General features: G+C 37.1%; 1 protein-coding gene across 1 annotated transcript in view; it reads right to left on the bottom strand.

Moving 5' to 3' along the window:
* Window positions 1-123: 123 nt before the first annotated feature.
* The window catches only part of syt6a (synaptotagmin VIa), a 36,495-nt gene continuing 18,570 nt past the window's right edge, over window positions 124-18,048 (bottom strand). Inside the window, exons 3-7 of the mRNA XM_084427571.1 lie at window positions 14,728-15,286; window positions 10,375-10,495; window positions 9,085-9,256; window positions 5,416-5,566; window positions 124-1,906 (exon numbers count right to left, since the gene is read on the bottom strand). Of these exons, the coding sequence (XP_084283697.1) occupies window positions 1,835-1,906; window positions 5,416-5,566; window positions 9,085-9,256; window positions 10,375-10,495; window positions 14,728-15,286 (1,075 nt within the window). The 3' untranslated portion in view covers window positions 124-1,834. The remainder of the gene's footprint in view (window positions 1,907-5,415; window positions 5,567-9,084; window positions 9,257-10,374; window positions 10,496-14,727; window positions 15,287-18,048) is intronic.

Genomic DNA, 18,048 nt, shown 5'->3' with positions numbered 1-18,048 from the left:
GCATTATGTAAAATAGCCCAAGTGCCATGTATAGTTCAAGATATTTCAACACCACCAACTGGAGCGTAAAATCATTCATCATCTGACAATGAACTGCCTGCATAGGTTTTTTTTTTTTTTTTTAACCTTTTTCATCTTTGTGACAGATGTTATGAGCACTTGAATGGTCTGTCTTTTCTTATTTGAAACATATAGTCAAAATGTCCAGGACTCAGAAGGGAAGCTCTGAACTAATTCAGTAATTTCTGTGCATTTATGCAACTTATTTCCAGCATATGCATTACAGTACGTTTTAAAAAAAAATGACAGGAGAATATACTGCAGTATTCATAATTTATCGTTTTGCTGGGGTTTGCCTGAGCATCTCTTTCTGCTAAATTTAAATTCCAAGTTAAATTGTGTTGAATGAATGTAAAATAAAACAGACAAACCACAGGGATAAACAAATAAAATATTGCGGGCAATGGAAGTTGTTAAGACATTTCTGACATTAACAATTTAAAAAATAACATTATTATTTTCACTGCTCTGTTGAGCATTACATATTATAAAAATAACACTTGCACAAGATGGCATGACTTTTTTTTAGACTTACTTAGTTGACAGTTATAATGAATTGTTTGGTTATGCAAATATTACCATGTTACAGTTCTGCTGGATACAGACTGTACAGTGCCACATTATTTTATGCACATCCTTTCAAATATCCCTAATTTTTTACAAATAAAAATATGAATCTGAAGATGTATGTAAGTTATTTTATGTAATGTCAACCCTGCTCTTTTAAACAGTACATAATATGAATATATTTTATAAGTCTGAGCATACATTGTTTACTCCATACATTTTTCCAGACAAAATATGGAAAACTTTGACAGTACAATAAAATGACATGTCAAAAGATGAATGAGATGTCAGCGTTAGACTATTAAAACAACAGTGAATACAGTACAACCCACATAAATCAAGACGGATCTCTATGGATATTTCAGCACTTTTACCTTAAATGCCCAGTTTTGTACCTGGTCTTGACGATGAATATTATTTTAATCACTTAAATGTATTCAGCTACATGTGAAGTGTTTTGTGTGTGAACAGGAAGTTCTTTACATGTAAACCATCTGTGTTTCATCAAGAAATTACTGGATAGGAAAAGTTTGTTGTGCTCTGATATATATAGACAGTCTCTTTTTACACATAACATTTATACAACATCTATAAACTGCTAAATATTTCAAAAAGTACACCTTCACACAGGTTTTGACAGAGAAATAGTTTGTTCGTAGTAGCCAATAGCACATGACCAATCCGTTTGCGTTCTCTTTTTCTCACTCACACAAAACATTGTCCTTTTCCCCTCAATATTTTATATAGGCTACCAACTTTTTTGACTTCATTCTTAGGACTTCCAATATTTAATCTTTCATCCACAAAGACCTTTGTAGCATTGTGTGGAAACTTCTGTTTGCACGTAGACCACTTGCAGAACATCGCATCGGATTTCAAATGCTTCAGGAAAATTCGTATTGGAAAGAAACATCTCCTCTGACGATACCAAGCTATTCTAGGAACACAAGTTGGCTTTGTAGAGTATTCTAGGTACAAAGGTTTGTACAACACTTCCAAGAATTGACTGAGGATCATAAGGACTGGAAGAGCTTGAACATGAGGAACATCGGGGCAAAGATAGTAGGGTCTGATCTTAGATCAACGTTTGGGAACCATCTAAATCAACCCGTAGGTAACGTGAAAGTAGCAGGGCTCTTGTTTTCATCGGACAGACAAATGGACTACAGCGAGAATGCCGAGCCTGTAGGTTTACATATGGCTCTGATCAAGGGCTGGCAGGAGGTTTGGGGGAGGGACAAGACCCCTGACTGTCAAAACTGGCGGTTCTAGCTTTCCACTGTAAGAAAAGACACATGAAAAACCCATCAATGAGAGCATTTAAGAGTAGAAGCAGCACAGCAGAAGAGTGAGCAAATATTGGTCAGAAGAGTGAATTTTACACTGTGGTTGGATGAAACTGATGCATCTAAAATTATATTATAAGTTAAACATATTTGTTATTTTTTGTTAATTATTTTCTATGTAAAAATAAATATCATGCTTTTAATTAATGCAAATCCAAACACATCTAATCACGTTCCACTTAAGCAAACTGCATAAATCAGGCTACAAATAAACTAACTAATTAATGCTCAACCTGATTTTTCTCATGCTTTTATGTAATTATTTGCACATCACGGTATATTACAGTTGTAAAAATGAGAATTAGCATTTGTTGAATAGCCTGTTTCTCATACACTATATCAGAAAACTTATCTGGCACACTAATTTATTCAGTACAAACTTAATTAAAATGAAAGCTGCAAGCTGCAAGCAGCATTTATCGGGCTTCAAGCCTTTAAGGCCTTTAAGCACATAAGCATTCAAATACAGTAAGTTTTATTCATAATTATTGATCTAGGGAGTCCAGAGAATTGTACTCCACTGGTTTGGTTACGATCGGGCGAAAAACCTAGGACTAGTTCGCAAAAGTAGGTTTTTAACATAATAGCAAATTATTTGATGAACGATTTGATTGACAGCAGTGGCTCTTGAGGTAAAATTAGTCAGTATGAGGAGATCTATCAAATGATATGCATCACGTGATTACTGATCCGTAAATCTTGTTAGCGCCAACTAGTGGCCGATTTCTTTCAAAATTCTTACAGACCTCTAGGGCCATGAGTTGAACATGCCCACCGAGTTTCGTTCCGATCGGCCTCCGTTAACCTTGTCTGATAGGTGCTCAAACTTCATTGGTCGACAGCGGCCATGTTTTTCGAGATACGTCAATGTCCTCATAGACATACATGGCACCTTGGACCAGGACACTGCATACCACTTTTCAAGTCAATCGGACTAACGGTCAGGTGATCATAGCCCTTTTCATGTTTTTTTTCAAGTTATAGCGCCACCTAGTGTTCAATCGTCGCGATTTTTTTTTACTGTGACCAAATATTGAGCCCATACATATGTGTACCGAGTTTGGTGAAGATATCTCATTTACTATTCGAGTTATAGCCATTTTAGTAAAATAGGCTCCTCCCACAACATACTTTTTGGCGCCCCTTAGCAACCGTGAATCGAAATTTCTACTTTTTTCTGATACTTATTGATATCCAGACTCCAGAGAACATTTCTGCACTGGTTTGGTTCCGATCAGGCGAAAAACCTTGGACTAGTTTGCAAAAGTAGGTTTTGGACAAAATACAAGATGGCAGAAAATTGTTGTATACATTATATACATTATGTCCGGCTTGAGTCAACGATCACAGTGATATAAGACACTTGAGTCTAGGACAAACCATCTAGGAGTTATGGGTAATTTCATACTTTTGCTTGCTGTAGCGCCACCTATTGGCCAATCGGGGTCATACTCTCTCAACCTCTCATCAATTTTTGGACTACCATCTGACCAGGTTTCAAGTCTCTAGGCCTTACGGTTTGGGCTGCAAAATGCGTTTTACGGCGGAATAATAATAATAAAAATCCTTACAATTACAATAGGGTTTCAGCACTTCGTGCTTGAACCCCTACTTAACAATAATTTCAATAATGATGACTTCCAATAAAACATAATTTAACTCAAAACAGAAACACAACCATACCCCTTTAAAAATGACCAAAAACAATGCCTTACAATCTAAGCCACCAATTATTTCTCAGGTCTACTTAATATTCAGATAAAAGAGTGTGTGGCCACGCCCCCAAACACAATGCATAGATGCCCAGACAGGACCACAGCTGAAACAGTGTTTTTTTTTTTTTTATTAATTTTGAATGAATTGCCAACTTTGTTCAAAATAAAGACAATATTTATCATTATATTTAACAGAAGAAATTTAAGTAAATTGAACGAAGAGAGCAAAATGCGTAACTTAAAGGGGTCATATAATGGTACATGCACTTTTACAAGTTGATTGTACTGAAATGTGTGTTGGCAGTGCCTGTACACAACCATCATAAAATGATAAAAATCCATCCAGTGTTTTTTTTTTAAATCTCCTTATATGTTTTCCCCCATCTCAAATCAAGCCGTTCGATTTTGTGACGTCACAATCATTTTGTGACGTCACACTGTCAATCATCGACCGCGCGGACCGGCGCGGTCATTGTTGATACGCTGGAGCACTGTCTATGAGCAGAATGGCGTCTAAGCGATTGTGGTGTTCTGTTCTTGGGTGTAATAACGAACACAGCAGTCATTTTGATGTTCCTAAATCCGAACCGCTGAAGATGCAGTGGCTGAGTTTATTTTCGAAGGGAATATTCCCCACGATCAACGTCAATGCGTTCATGTTTGCGCAAATCATTTCACACACCAGACTGCTTTACAAACGAGGGTCAGTAACGTTATAAAGCTGGTTTTGCTAAGAAGCTGCTCCTGAAAAAAGGATCGGTACCAACTATTCGTGTTCCTGCTGCACCTCCAGAATAACTGAAGTGAGTGTAACGTTTTATTAACCTTTATATTAATATTTATATTAATCTTTGCAAATCTCTTGCTGCACGCTTCACGATGAATGCGGCTGTTTACACTCAGGGTACATTACGGCATGTTTTCTATGTACAACGTTCTCAGTATAATTCATAATCCCACGTTTATAATGAACAACGCGTTATGGTTATTGTGTTATTGTGTTACAAACGGTGTACGCACAGAACAGAGGGGCGGGGTGAGCAAAGCTCATTATCATTTAAAGACACATGCACTTAACGGCGTGCTGAAAATAGAGCTGTTTTTAAATTAGTGTTTTCTTACAATACTAATGATAATTTTTGATTAAAGTATATTACAAACTTTTAATTTAGACCCTAAAGAATCATATTAGCTTGTACAAAAATGGCATTATATGACCCCTTTTTTTTCCCCTCATGATTAACTCTTGACCACATTTCAGAAAAGGGAACAGCATTTCAGTGTGTGAATTAAAATCAGCACTGACATATTCCACTCATGTATTATTCATGAAGCACAGTACAAGTTTGAGAATGTGACTAGAGGGATCTGAATATTTACAAAGAGAGATTGGCGAGTAGTCAGAAATGAATTCTGAAAATGCAATTTGCATTAAAAAAACAGTGCTTAGTTCTATATAAACCAAGGGGGTGTCCAAACTCGGCCCTGGAGGGTCACTGTCCTGCAGAGTTTTGCTCCAACCTGCCACAACACACCTGTCTGAAAGTTTGTAGTATGCCTATTAGACCTTTATTAGCTGGTTCAAGTGTGTTTAATTGGGGTTGGAGCTAAACTCTGCAGGACAGTGGGCTTCCAGGAGACACCCCTGATATAAACACTAATTCAGAGGGTTATTATGCCTATACCCTTCATGTTTATGTTTGCATTCTGGAGGGAGGGTTACTTACCACTTTTTCTGATTTCTTAGGCTCCACCAGGGAGTGCCAGTGTGCAATTGGCTTACGGGGGTATGTGAGCATCTCATTCCAGTGGTCTCTACCTAAACCTTCAGCACCACAGCCCAAACGGCACACACCAATTATCTCATTGTGGCCCACCCTGCAAGATAAGATTTGTTTGTTATAGAATTATGCATTGGTATATCCGTTTATTTAAGTGATCCAAATAAACACATCCACTCTGGCAATGAATAATGTAACTTAAAGTTTGCATGACCCAAAAGCATTTTGTTAACAGACAATGATATGAGTTTGCCTGCCAGTGCAACTGACCTATTTTGCAGCAAGGTATGTGTGTAAAAATATGTGCATATATTCTGAATCAGAGAGAGCAGCTGAAGTGCCACAGGATAAAGAAATCAACATACAGTACATTTACCTCAGTGGTGCTGAACTTTACATGAGTCCTTTTGTGAACCCAAGGGAGAGAATTACGAAATAGCAGTTCCTGACATCTAATCATGTGTGTGTTCTTGTCTTGGACACTGACTGCTCGATGCTTGAGAATGTTGGGTAAAATGTATGCACCCGTTTCTTTGAGCAGTTACCTAGCTGTAGAGAAATGATCGGTGAATGCTCTGACATCTGACCTTTTCCTGTACCATGTATTGTACCATGTGATCATTCTGATGTCTGGTGATCCTGCTATTCTAATATATCCTGTACAGTTTGCTTCAATATTTCAGTATTTCTCTGTTTAGGTTGTGTGCCTTGAGTTTGATGCACAATACAACCCCATTTCCAGAAAAGTTTAGTAAAATGCAATACAATAAAGAATCTGTGGTTTCTTCATTCTCTTGAACCTTATTTAACTGACAAAAGTACAAAGGAACGATTTCCAATTTTTTTACTGACAAAATGAATAAACAAATTTAGATTTTGATGGCTGCAACACACTACAAAAAAGTTAGGACAGAGGCAAAATAAAGGTGATAAGATTATAGAACATCCAATTTAAACTCTTTTAAAACAGTCCACAATAAGTAGGGGAATTGGTAATAGGTGAGGGTATCGTGATTGGGTATAAAAGGAGCATCTCAGTCTTTGCAAGCAAAGATGAGTCATGGCTCACCACTTGGTGCTAAATATCATGAGAGAATTGTCACACAATAAAAAAAAAAACTACATTTCTCATTGCAAGACTCCAAAGAGTTTAGGCATTTCACCATCTACCATAATATTGTGAAAAGATTCAGGGAATCCAGAAAAATCTCAGAGCATGTAGGGCAAGGCAGGAAACCTCTGTTGAATGTGTGTGACCTTTGAGCCCTCAGAAGCCATTGCATGAGAAACTGTGTTAAATATATCCACATGGACTCGGGAGTACTTTGGAAAGCCATTTTCACTTAACACAGTCTGACGCTGCATCAAGAAATGCCGCTTGAATCTCTGTTACGCAAGGAGAAAGCTATACATCAGTTCTATGCAGAGATGCTGCTGAGTTCTCTGGGCCCGAGCTCATCTCAAATTATCCAAAACACAGTGGAAATCTGTGCTGTGGTCAGATGAATCCACGTTTCAGCTTGTTTTTGGGGAAAAACTGACATTCTCAGTTCTAAGTTTCCAAAGACGAAAGGGACCCTTCAGACTTTCATCAGCGACGGGTGCAAAAGCAAACATCTGTCATGGTAGCATCAGTGCAAACGGCAAGGGTGACTTGCATGTGTGTGAAGGTACCATTGATGTGGAGATGTATTGGGATTGTACAAAGACATATACTGCCATCAAGATGACATCTTTCCTGGGAAGCAAGACAAAGCCTTATTCAGCACGTGTGCTACAACAGAGTGGTTTCGTAGACACTCTACACCGCAGAAGGGATGTGCTTGCCTGCCAGCAGTCCAGATGTGTCTCTTATTGAAAATGTGATAATCAGTCATGATGACCATGGACTGTTGAGCAGCTGTCTTGTATCAAGCGACATTGGGCAAAAATTCCACTTGCAAAACGGCAACAATTAGTATTCTCAATCTTTAAATGATAAAAAATTGTAATTAAAAAGGAAAGGTGTTGTGACAAAGTGGGGAAAATGCCTCTGTCCCAACTTTTTAGAGTGTGTTGCATCCATCAAAATAATAATAAAAAAGTATATTTACAAAACGCATTTAAGTTGGTCAGTAAAAACTTTGGAAATGTTTTCTTTGTACTTTTGTTAGTTAAATAAAGGTTCTAGAAAATTAAACTAGATTCTTGATTTTATTGCATTTTACAAAATGTCCCATCTTCTCTGGAAATGGGGTTGTATAATAATACATGAACTGTGTTAAATGTTAAAGGAACAGTTCAGCCAAAAATGAAATGTCTCTCGTAATTTACTCACTCTCGTGTTGTCACAATTATGTTCAAAGTAGAGAATGCCATGATACTGCAGCCCAAATATATTGCTGGATATCATAGCTCTTTATACACCACAAAGACTTGCTGTACTGTTCACATATGAGCCAGCGGGATGCGCACCAATAATTTGTCCTCTTTTAAACTCTGATATGTCTCCCATTATGCTGTGTGGATGGCAACATTTTATAGCTGTGCCATTGCTCTGTTTATTTAACCTTCACACTCTGCTCTTACTGACGGAGAGTAAAATCAGTGAAGATTGGCCACCAGGTCGAGCATATATAGACGTGAAACCTCCAACAGTGTTTCAGTTTCATTGTCCAACCCTGTATCGTTTCGCTTCAGAAGACATTGATTCATCCAAGTGGGGTCGTATGGATTACTGTCACAATTGCTGTGTGTGGTTTTTCAAGCAAAGGAGCGGAACCCATTCAATGGCATTTTATGGACTCACAGAGATGGATTATTTTCCTCAAATTTTTTGTTTGTTTATCTGAAGAAAGAAAGTCATTTATACATTGGTAATGGCATGAGGGTGAGTAAATGATGAGAATATTTGGGTGAACTATCTCTTTAACACTGTTAAAGGAATAGTTTAAATGAAAATGAAAATGTGGTCATTTTCTCATATTATTTCAAACCGATAAAATTTAAATTGAAAATGAATAATAATAAAAATATATATTTGTTTTTCCGTATGCAATTACAAAGAATGAGGGCTGTAGTTTTCATGTTTCAAAAATCAAGAAAAAAGTATCATAAAAGTAAAATAGTATGACTTCTGCATTACATATAAGCCTTCTGAAGACAATAGCTTTGTGTGAGAGAAAGATTGAAAACTGTTATTCGCAACATGACAGTGTTACGGGTAATTTGTGTCATTTTCTGTTTTTGGGTGGGTTGGATGTGTTTTATTTCAGTTTCCTGTGTTTCAGTTAGTTGCTATGGTTTCCCGTTGATCTGATTATTATGTGCACCTGTTATTCATTTCATTGATTGGTTTGTTTGGGTATTTCAGCTCTGTGTTTCTTTCAGTTCATTATCTGTTCTCGTCGCGTTTACTCGGTTGTTCTGTTCATGTTACTTATCAAGTGTGTTCTGAGTATTTTGTTTTGAGTTTTTGTTAATAAATCATTACTGCTGCGAACAGATCCCGCTCCTTTCCTTTACTTTTGCAACCGCCGTCTGACAGACAGTGAGTCAATATTGACAGAATTTTCACTTTTGGTTCATCTGTCTCTTTAAATTTCAATGTATAAATGATAAATAGCTGTTACATACAGGTCATAGTCCATGACTGAGATGTGCAAGCTGACTTGGTCCATGCTCTCGGGAGGGATGTCAAAGATAATAGCCTCATTATAAGTGGGATTCAGGGTGTTTTTCTTTGTTGTGGTCTTCTTCTTTTTGAGACGTCTCCCGTCACAATTGAGGGATACCTTCACATAGGGATCTGCTCAGAGAAAACACTGGTATTAGTTCAGATCATTAAAACGCTATCAATTTCACATTTGCAGTTTGACTTTTCATTAATTAATGTATTATTTTACTTTAATTGAAACTAGTGCATACTACAATATGTTTAATCAATCATCAACCAATAGCTTGAAGTTGATGAGAGTATTAGATGAGAAGATTAGAAATGAATGCTGGGTATCTTCATAGAGCCAACTTTGCATTCAGTGTGAATAGAAGGCCGTTGAAATTTAGAGCTTTAATGAAATGACTTGAGCGCTGATTCTAACATCAGAGCTGCATACTGATTTCCATCCCTCTCCATTATTGCGCAATTTGTCTGATCTATTTATCGTGTGCGTTAGTAAGCCATAAACTACCTCCAGCTTGAGCAGAACAAATCACACGAGAAGTACTTGTTCTGACACCAAATTAGCTTGGGGCACTTCTAAACAGATATTATCCACTGCGTGTGAATACAATTTTACTGCAAATGAAAAACGTTTACTCTTCAGCAGATAAAAGTAAAAATGTCTGTTGTGTGACACACTATCATGATAAGGGAAAACCATGATAGTGTGAGTCATTCATGTTATTAGAGCTTAAAATTGTTCCCTGCATCACATTCGTAACGCTTCTTTAGACTGTCTGGCTTAACTCGCTCAGTGATGCTGCTGATTTACCTCTGGGAAAGTTTGTTAATATGAACAGACTCAATAGAAGCCAATTTGTAACATGAAAACATGATTAGAACGTGCTGGACGTGTGCATTAACAATATATGAGAAAATAAAAAAAGCTTTCCAGAAGCCATAAAACCAAATGGACCAATTATAGGGGAGAGTGGTGCTACTTTTTACTTATGTTGTCCTCTAGGCAAGGAGGAATGAGACAGAGGTAATATAAAATGGCTATACTTCAGGATGTGTCAGAGTGAGAATTGGACCCTAAACTAAAGTGTTACCAAATGTTTCTTTCTAAATGGATAGTCACATGAAGTATTCTCTAGATTAAGAGAGTGCTTATGACACTTTTCACCCCACTCTCCCCTACTTCTAATCGCTTGTCTGTATTTTGATGCTCAATGGCAGTAAAGCTTTGAGTGGTGAAATTCTACCTGAGTATCCTGTAATGTCCATTGCCTTTAGGTTCCTGCACTTGATGACTGTGAGTGTTAATCTGCCTGCTGTAGGTAGATAGCAGAGTGAGAACATGATCTCCCCAAGGTCCACACTCTCCTGTCAGACACAGACACAGACAAATCAATGTAGCATGATGTATTGGCACACTTTGTTACAAAGGTCACCTTTTCAATTCAATAGCACCGGATATTAGAGATAAAAACAGTAAATGTGCATTAATGTACCAGCGACAGATACTATTAGAGTAGACACTGTTCCACAAGCATCACTTCCAGTCAATATATGAGTATAGAAGGCCATTTCCACCACATGAGGAGAAAAAAATGAAATCATGCCATGGTCAATTATGAGATAAAATGTCATAATTCTAAAATGATAGTCTTAAAGGTGCTCTAAGTGATGTTGGGTGACGTCAAGTATTGTCAAACAAAACGGAAGCTAGCTAGACCCTCCCTCCTCCTCATCCGCGCACTAACCCCCAAACCCCACCCCCAAATCCTTCTTGTCGGTTATTGGCTGGAACAGTTTGTTATGTTTCGTGGTTAGCGGGTTAGCCCAGTTTGTTTTTCTTGCCGTTTGTGGAGCCTGGGGTGTCTACAGAGACCTAGTTTTTTTACAGTGTGTTCAGGAGACAGGCAGCTAGCGTATGGTGAGGAGATGTTTGCTGTATGTGACATAAAATGTTTTGGCCTAAAAAACGCACCTTTAATTATGAGATACTAAGACATAATTATGAGACTAAAAGTCAAAATTATGACATTAAGCATAATAACGACATAAGTTGAAATAAGATAAAAAGCCCAAACTATAAAAAAAATCATATTACATACAGTAAAAAGTCTAAATTATGAGATTAAAACAGTCAAAATTTCAACTCTTTTTCAGAATTATTTCAACTTTATATCTCATTATGACATTTTGTGTTATAATTTACCAAACCATTCTTTTTTTAATGTGGCGGAAACAGGCTTCCATACAGACTTACCAATGCTATGACTACTTGTCACTAGCGGTGTTTCTTTTGTGAACGGATCTATGTTTTGGAGACAAATCTTTTAAGAGGACGAATCATTGTAACAGTGTTGATAATCAGTAATTATTTACTTTCCAATCTGCACAGTGGCTGAACAGAGAAAGATTCTGCATCAATACGATCAATACAGTCACTTTGCTATAGTGTCCCGGATATGCTAAAAGCTAGTTAGAGCTGCAAGAAGTTATTTATTGGTATTTGTGGTTTGGCATTTTGACTGTGATGGTTGGGTTTAATAAGCCTTTGACTTAATATCGAGGTCTAGGGGAGAACTGTTTGGACAGATATAGCCACAGTGACCAATTAGTTGTTGCTATTCTCCAAGCTAGTGTCTGCTGGACACCACTCCAGCAAACTGTTAATTAAACGTCAACTCTCCAAAACATTTTGGCCTCTCCACCAGGGCATGAGGTCCATCATTTCCATCCCAGCTGATCCAAGCATATCAGGTTTCTTTTAGATCAGGATAAAACAAGTGTAGGCCTATCCAACAAAAATAAGGCAATGCATTGGAACAGTGGAATTTTTCGACATTAAGACCACCCACTTTGTCTGAAAGTTAAACACATGCGATGCAAAGGAAGCTAGAGTTAGCGTGTTAGCGTCATCATCTCAGCAGTATGAAGACTGGTGTAAAAATTAATCCCTTTAAATGAGCTCAATAAGCCTCTCTCTGACAGACATATCCCATGACTCCCCTACTTGTGGCTTAATGTCTCTCTAGCCCTCTAAGGTGATTATTTGTAGTTTGCACTTAAGTATCATATAGGGACTTTTTAAAGTGAACTGATGGATGGGCAAAATGCCAGCTTGACAGAAAGAAAATTTGTAAAGCAAGTAAACTTTAAGTAAATAAATTGACTATTCCTGAACAATATGGCACAGGTTAAGAAGTCAAGTTATCAAGCTTACTAAATTATGTCTGATTTCCAGAGGAGTAACAATGTGTGTATACAGTGAATGTGTTCAAGTTTATGTAAAAAAAAAAGTGACCATTTCTCGGATACATTTGGCCTATTGTTATCCATTGGTATAATCCTTCTTCCATGAAATATCAAAGCAGGAGTTTAGCTGTATTTTTATGCTCTTTTTCTTACAATGAAAATAAATGGTGATATCAAGTTTCCTATCCCAAGCAATCAATAGCTTTTTGTATGAAAAAGAGCAAAATTTAGAGAAGTTATTTTTCACATATAATCCTCTCATCTGTTATAGGTCTGAAATCTCATGCACACTCATGTATATTCAAATATGGCTTGTCAAGACATGTCACACCAGTGATTTCAAAAGCCATTGATTCTTTTTTGAAATCATTGAAATTTTGACAAATGCACAAATTAAAACTGCATAATTGAATAACAATACAAATTTGAATATGCACATATCCAAATTGCGTACATGAAAAACAACTTAATCTTTAGTCTTTTTTTCTACGTTTTTGTATAGCTTCAGAAGACTTGATTCATATGGACCACTTTTATGATAATTATTTGTTGCTTTTTGTCATTTTATGAGCGTGAGAGTCCCTATTGTCATTATTAACTTGTAGTGTATGGGAAAGAGCAGGATGTTAGCCGAACATCTCATTTTGTGTGTTAAGGGAAAAAAGAACATAATCGTTTTTTGAGTTTTGAAATGAGTGCATTGAGTTCCAGATTTAAATCTCCTGCCAAGTAGAACAGAACGTGTGCTATTGTTCAAGGGGCAGCCGGCCTCCTGCCACGAAAGCAATAACCACAGGTTTATTGAATGGCTCCTCTGAGGATAGCTTTTAAATCTAGAAAACAGAGAGAAATAAGACTCGTCGAGGAGTATTGCCTGCCGTTATGGAGTAATCAGCAAACCTCAGATGACCTCAGAAGCTATTTTGGAGGTTAACTTCAATATTAATATTATGCTGTGATTGACAGTACCTCTTATTAGAGCCCTTTACAAAAATTAGGCAATTACCTTGTCCACACAATCAGCCTGTGTCAGTCATCTCCATGTGTCAATTACTACCTTATCTGTGTGTTAATGAGGGTAGATCCCTGAACTCTCATTAATTCGGCTGTCTTGGTGTAAGCAGGTGTATAGCACAGTGTTGAATATTGTGTCTGCATTTTAACAGACTATGTCAATAACCCAACAAGGTAATTCACATACCATAGTCGCCATCTAATGGCCTTGTTATTTAGAATTAATTTATTTTCTAATCTACTCTAAACACACACTGTCTGACCAGTGCAAAATCAAGTGTACTTGCTAAGGTTTCAGGATCCTTCTCTTACCAACACAAATTAAACTATAGTGTCTAGAATGTTGTAGATGACCTGGATGACTTATGATTTATCAGACCAGGATCACGTCATGTGGTACAGTGGGGTCCAAAAATTTGAGACTACAATTAATAGGCTACATTTTATCTGTACGATTTTTATATTTTTAAAATAAATTTCTTATGCTCACCAAGGCTGCATTTCTTTGATGCAAATATTATTACAGTTTAAAAGAACTGTGTTCTATTTTAATATGTTTTTAAATATAATTAATTCCTGTAATGCAAAGCTGAATTTTCAGCATCATTAGAATCTTCAGTGTCACATGATCCTTCAGAAATCATTCTAATATCTACTGATTTGCTGTGCTGCTTAATATTTTTAAGGAAACCTTGATACAATTTTTAGGATTCTTTGATGAGTCAAAAGTTCAAAAGAACATAATTTGGAAAACAGATGTAAACATATTGTAAACACATTTAGATTTTTTTTGTAAACATATTGTAAGTAAATTATATTTCAACCGTTTGTCCTGTTCAAATACAGTAATATAAAATTTTATAATATAATAATATAAAATATTATAATATAATTTAACCTGGAAATAAACCTTTTTTATTACCGTTAAAATATATTTAAAAAAATTTTTTTTTAGATTTGGTCACTATCAAAAAAGCTAATTTGTGACATTGATCATGTGAACAGTTTTATACACATGGTCAGATGTTCTCAAACCAACTACTAAAACATTGTGAAATTTTAATCTACATTTTACAAGTCAACTTTTTACTCAAATTGTTATGCTCATATTTAAATTTGCAATAAAAAAATGTATATATATATATTTTTTAAACTAGAGGTCTCAGATTTTTGTAACCCACTGTATATTCATTTACAGATCTGATCAATATGTGATCAATATATAAGCATCCTCATCATGCACCTCTCCCCATAAAAAAAAATCGTCTTAAAATCTGGCAGAATTTCACAATTTGGCAAACACATCAAGAGAAGAGAGAGCGGCAAGGTTCTCTTACAGAGGTAGCGTACTGAATGTCTCTCCAGATGGAGGTTTCCCTCGAGAGATCAGACACTTCTAACAGATTGTCCAGTATGACCTCCCCAATCATATCGTGCCGTGAGAACCGGTCGAAGTCAAAAACGCTCAGATGGAGCTTCCTGGCGGGAAGCTCATCATAGGGTACCGGAAACTGGAAGGACTCGTCAAACGTGGGGTTGAGCGTTTTACGATGGACTCGTGTCTGGAACTTCTGCTGCCGATCGGGAAGCAGGTAGATCTTGACATAGGGGTCGGAGCTGCCGCAAAGATCCTTGGCTGGTAGATCAAATGCCTTGAGTATCTTGACAAGTATCATCTCATTCTCATAGTCATAGCGGAGAGAAAAGTTGATCTTGCCACAGTTTTTGCCGCCTTTACTATTGTCGGAGTCGTCGTTCTCTGTGGTCATCTGCTTGTAGAGTTCAGGCTTGATACGCCCAATGCTGGTTGGCTGCTCATCCACATCATAATCATCTCCTAGGTCCAGACTTCCAACCTGCATTTGACGGGGAAGGTGACGTTTGAAGGAACTATGCCTGAAAAAATGAGATAAAGGAGAGAAAGAGTAACATGAGGGATTTGATGATGTTTGGAAAAAGTTGAATTAAAAACTGAACAGCCAAAGGCAAGGTTTTGTAACTAAAATCTGTGAATGTTTATTGTTCTGAAATCCTACTGATATGTCACTTGCATAATTCATAGACCATACATTATGTATAATATTGTTATACACTTGAGGTATGTCACAATTCTATAGTGAAGACAAACCTCAATACCATGAAAGCAATTGTTTCATCCGTAATGTAACAGCTGTTCTCAAAAGGAGACCGGGTGTTAAAATTAATTCTGGTGTAGGTAATTCAACTGTAGTGCATACTATTTAATATTAATAAAACTCCATATTTCCCTGTCAGGCTGATCTCTAGGAATGTTCTTTAACAAAAAGCAGTGGAAAATCTTCAAAAGCAGCCACATACTGAAGCTAAATTAAATATTACTCTTTAATGAGCAAATAGTACATGACATATTACATTTTGAGTGGACAAGTTCTATGCCGTAATTAAGGTCCCTGGAACAAGCCCAAATGAATCAAGTATGCATGAGCAGCGCTTCTCTTGGTTTCAGTGATTATGAAGCAGCTAAACATTAAAAACTCGCCCTGAAGTGATATTGAAATACATTATTGAAGGGATAAAATAACAAAGCAGTCACAGATGAAAGACTTCAAAATCCTCTAAAATATTATGCATCATCAGCAAAATACTTTTCAAATATAAATGATGTTTCTGAGAAGTTTACATTTCTCTTGCTGTTGTCAGTATTCATCTGTTCTGTAATGTCTTTATGAGATCCTCTAATGGGGTGACTGTAATTGATGTTTTGAGCCATACTGGAATAACCACCTTACAGGAAAGTTTACACAGATCTAATAATACAGGGAGGGTGGTCTGACAGTCTGATTCATAGTCTGCATTTTCCTTCCTGACAAATGACATGCAGGCTGAAAATTGATCAAAGATAGGGAAAAGGGGAAAGATGGGCATCCCTTAAGAACAGTGTGAATTTACAGCTACGTTTTATTGTTAAAGGAAATTTTGTTATTGCAGTACATGGAAAGTCATGAAAGAGGTAAGATGACCCTTACCTTGGGCAAGAAGCTCCCCTTTTAAACTTATTTTAAAATGTTCGCAGAATATATACTGTAGAATACATCTGATTTTGTATTAAAGGGTTAGTTCACAAAAATAAATAAATAAATATCTGTCATTACTTACTCACCCTCATGTTGTTCCAAACCCTTAAGACCTTCATTCAAGTCAAAGTCAAAGTCAACTTTATTGTAATTTTTAGCACAATGCATGGCAATTGTTAAAAATGAAACACAGTTCCTTCAGGGAACAACGGTAACACATTCATGAAGACTAAGAAAAGACAACAGTAATGTAAACAACAGATATACAAAAAGATGGAAAATAAATTATACAAATAAATAAAGCAATATATATATTAAGTGTAGCAGCATTGAGGTACGAGTATATTTAAATAAATAAAAAATAATAAAAATTAATTATTATAAAAGGGGGTATGGTCACAATCTTTTGGTGGGTTGGGGGTGGTTAGGTGCGTTCCAGAAGTCTGACCGCTTGCAGGAAGTCTGAGTCTGGATGTTCTGGCCTGGATGCTACTTAGCCTCCTCCCAGATGGGAGGGTCTTGAACCAGATGTGGGAAGGGTGAGAGGAGTCCTTCAAGATGGAGGTTGCTTTTTTCACACACCTTGTGTTGTAGAGATCTTCAATAGCAGGAAGGCTGGTCCCAGTGACACGCCGTGCCGACTTAACTACCCGCTGTAGGGCTTTCCTGTCAGATGCGGAGCAGTTTCCATACAGACCGTGATACACTCTCAATGACACATCTGTAGAAAGCAGTGAGGATAGAGGGGGTCGTGCCTGCTCTCTTCAGCCTTCTTAGAAAATACAAGCGTTGTTGGGGCTTCTTTACTAAGGAGGAGGTGTTCCATAGACTACTGTAATGTACTATACTTAGGTGTCTCACAGTACATATTGTCACGTCTTCAACTAGTTCAAAATGCTGCTGCAAGATTGTTAACAAGAACAAGGAAAAGCGAACATATTTCACCAGTATTGTTTTCTCTCCATTGGCTTCCAGTTAAACATCGTATTGAGTTCAAAACACTATTGTTTGCTTATAAGGGATTGCATCCTTTCATCCCATCATAATGCTTTTAGAAAACTTAGGTCAACCAGTAGTCTACAGCTGACTGTTCCAAGGACACGTTTAAAATTGAAAGGAAATCGTGCCTTTTCAGTGGCCACTCCACAGCTTTGGAACAATCTGCCATCTTACATAAAGACTGCACCAAAATACATTGATTTTAAATCTTTGCTTAAAGGTGAACTAAGTAACTTTTTTACCTTAACCGAACAGCTTCGGAGTCATTGGAATAGTTATATGACTTTTTTCGGGTTGAATGGTGGTCGTCTCGCACCCCCCAAGTGCCTGTGAGCCGAAAAACCACCCTTGCAACTTTGGGCCGCCGGGCCGCCGGGTTCTTTGAAAACAAATGCACATGACTAGCGGGAGAAGATGGGAGGGGGGAGAGTCGCTAACGAGTTTTGACGACAGTGTTGTCAAATATCTATTCCGAAGCTGTAGGGGGAGCTCTATAGAGAAACCCGCGAGCAAAAAACAAGAAAACAGCGAAGAAATCGGCGAAGCTGCATAGTGCTGCTTTAAAACCCACTTATTTACTGTTGCTTATGGTCATAAGTGGGCCTA

This window comes from Rutilus rutilus (genome assembly GCF_951802725.1).
Source record: "Rutilus rutilus genome assembly, chromosome: 13".
Lineage (NCBI taxonomy): Eukaryota > Metazoa > Chordata > Actinopteri > Cypriniformes > Leuciscidae > Rutilus > Rutilus rutilus.
This window is presented reverse-complemented; position numbering and strand designations above follow the sequence as displayed.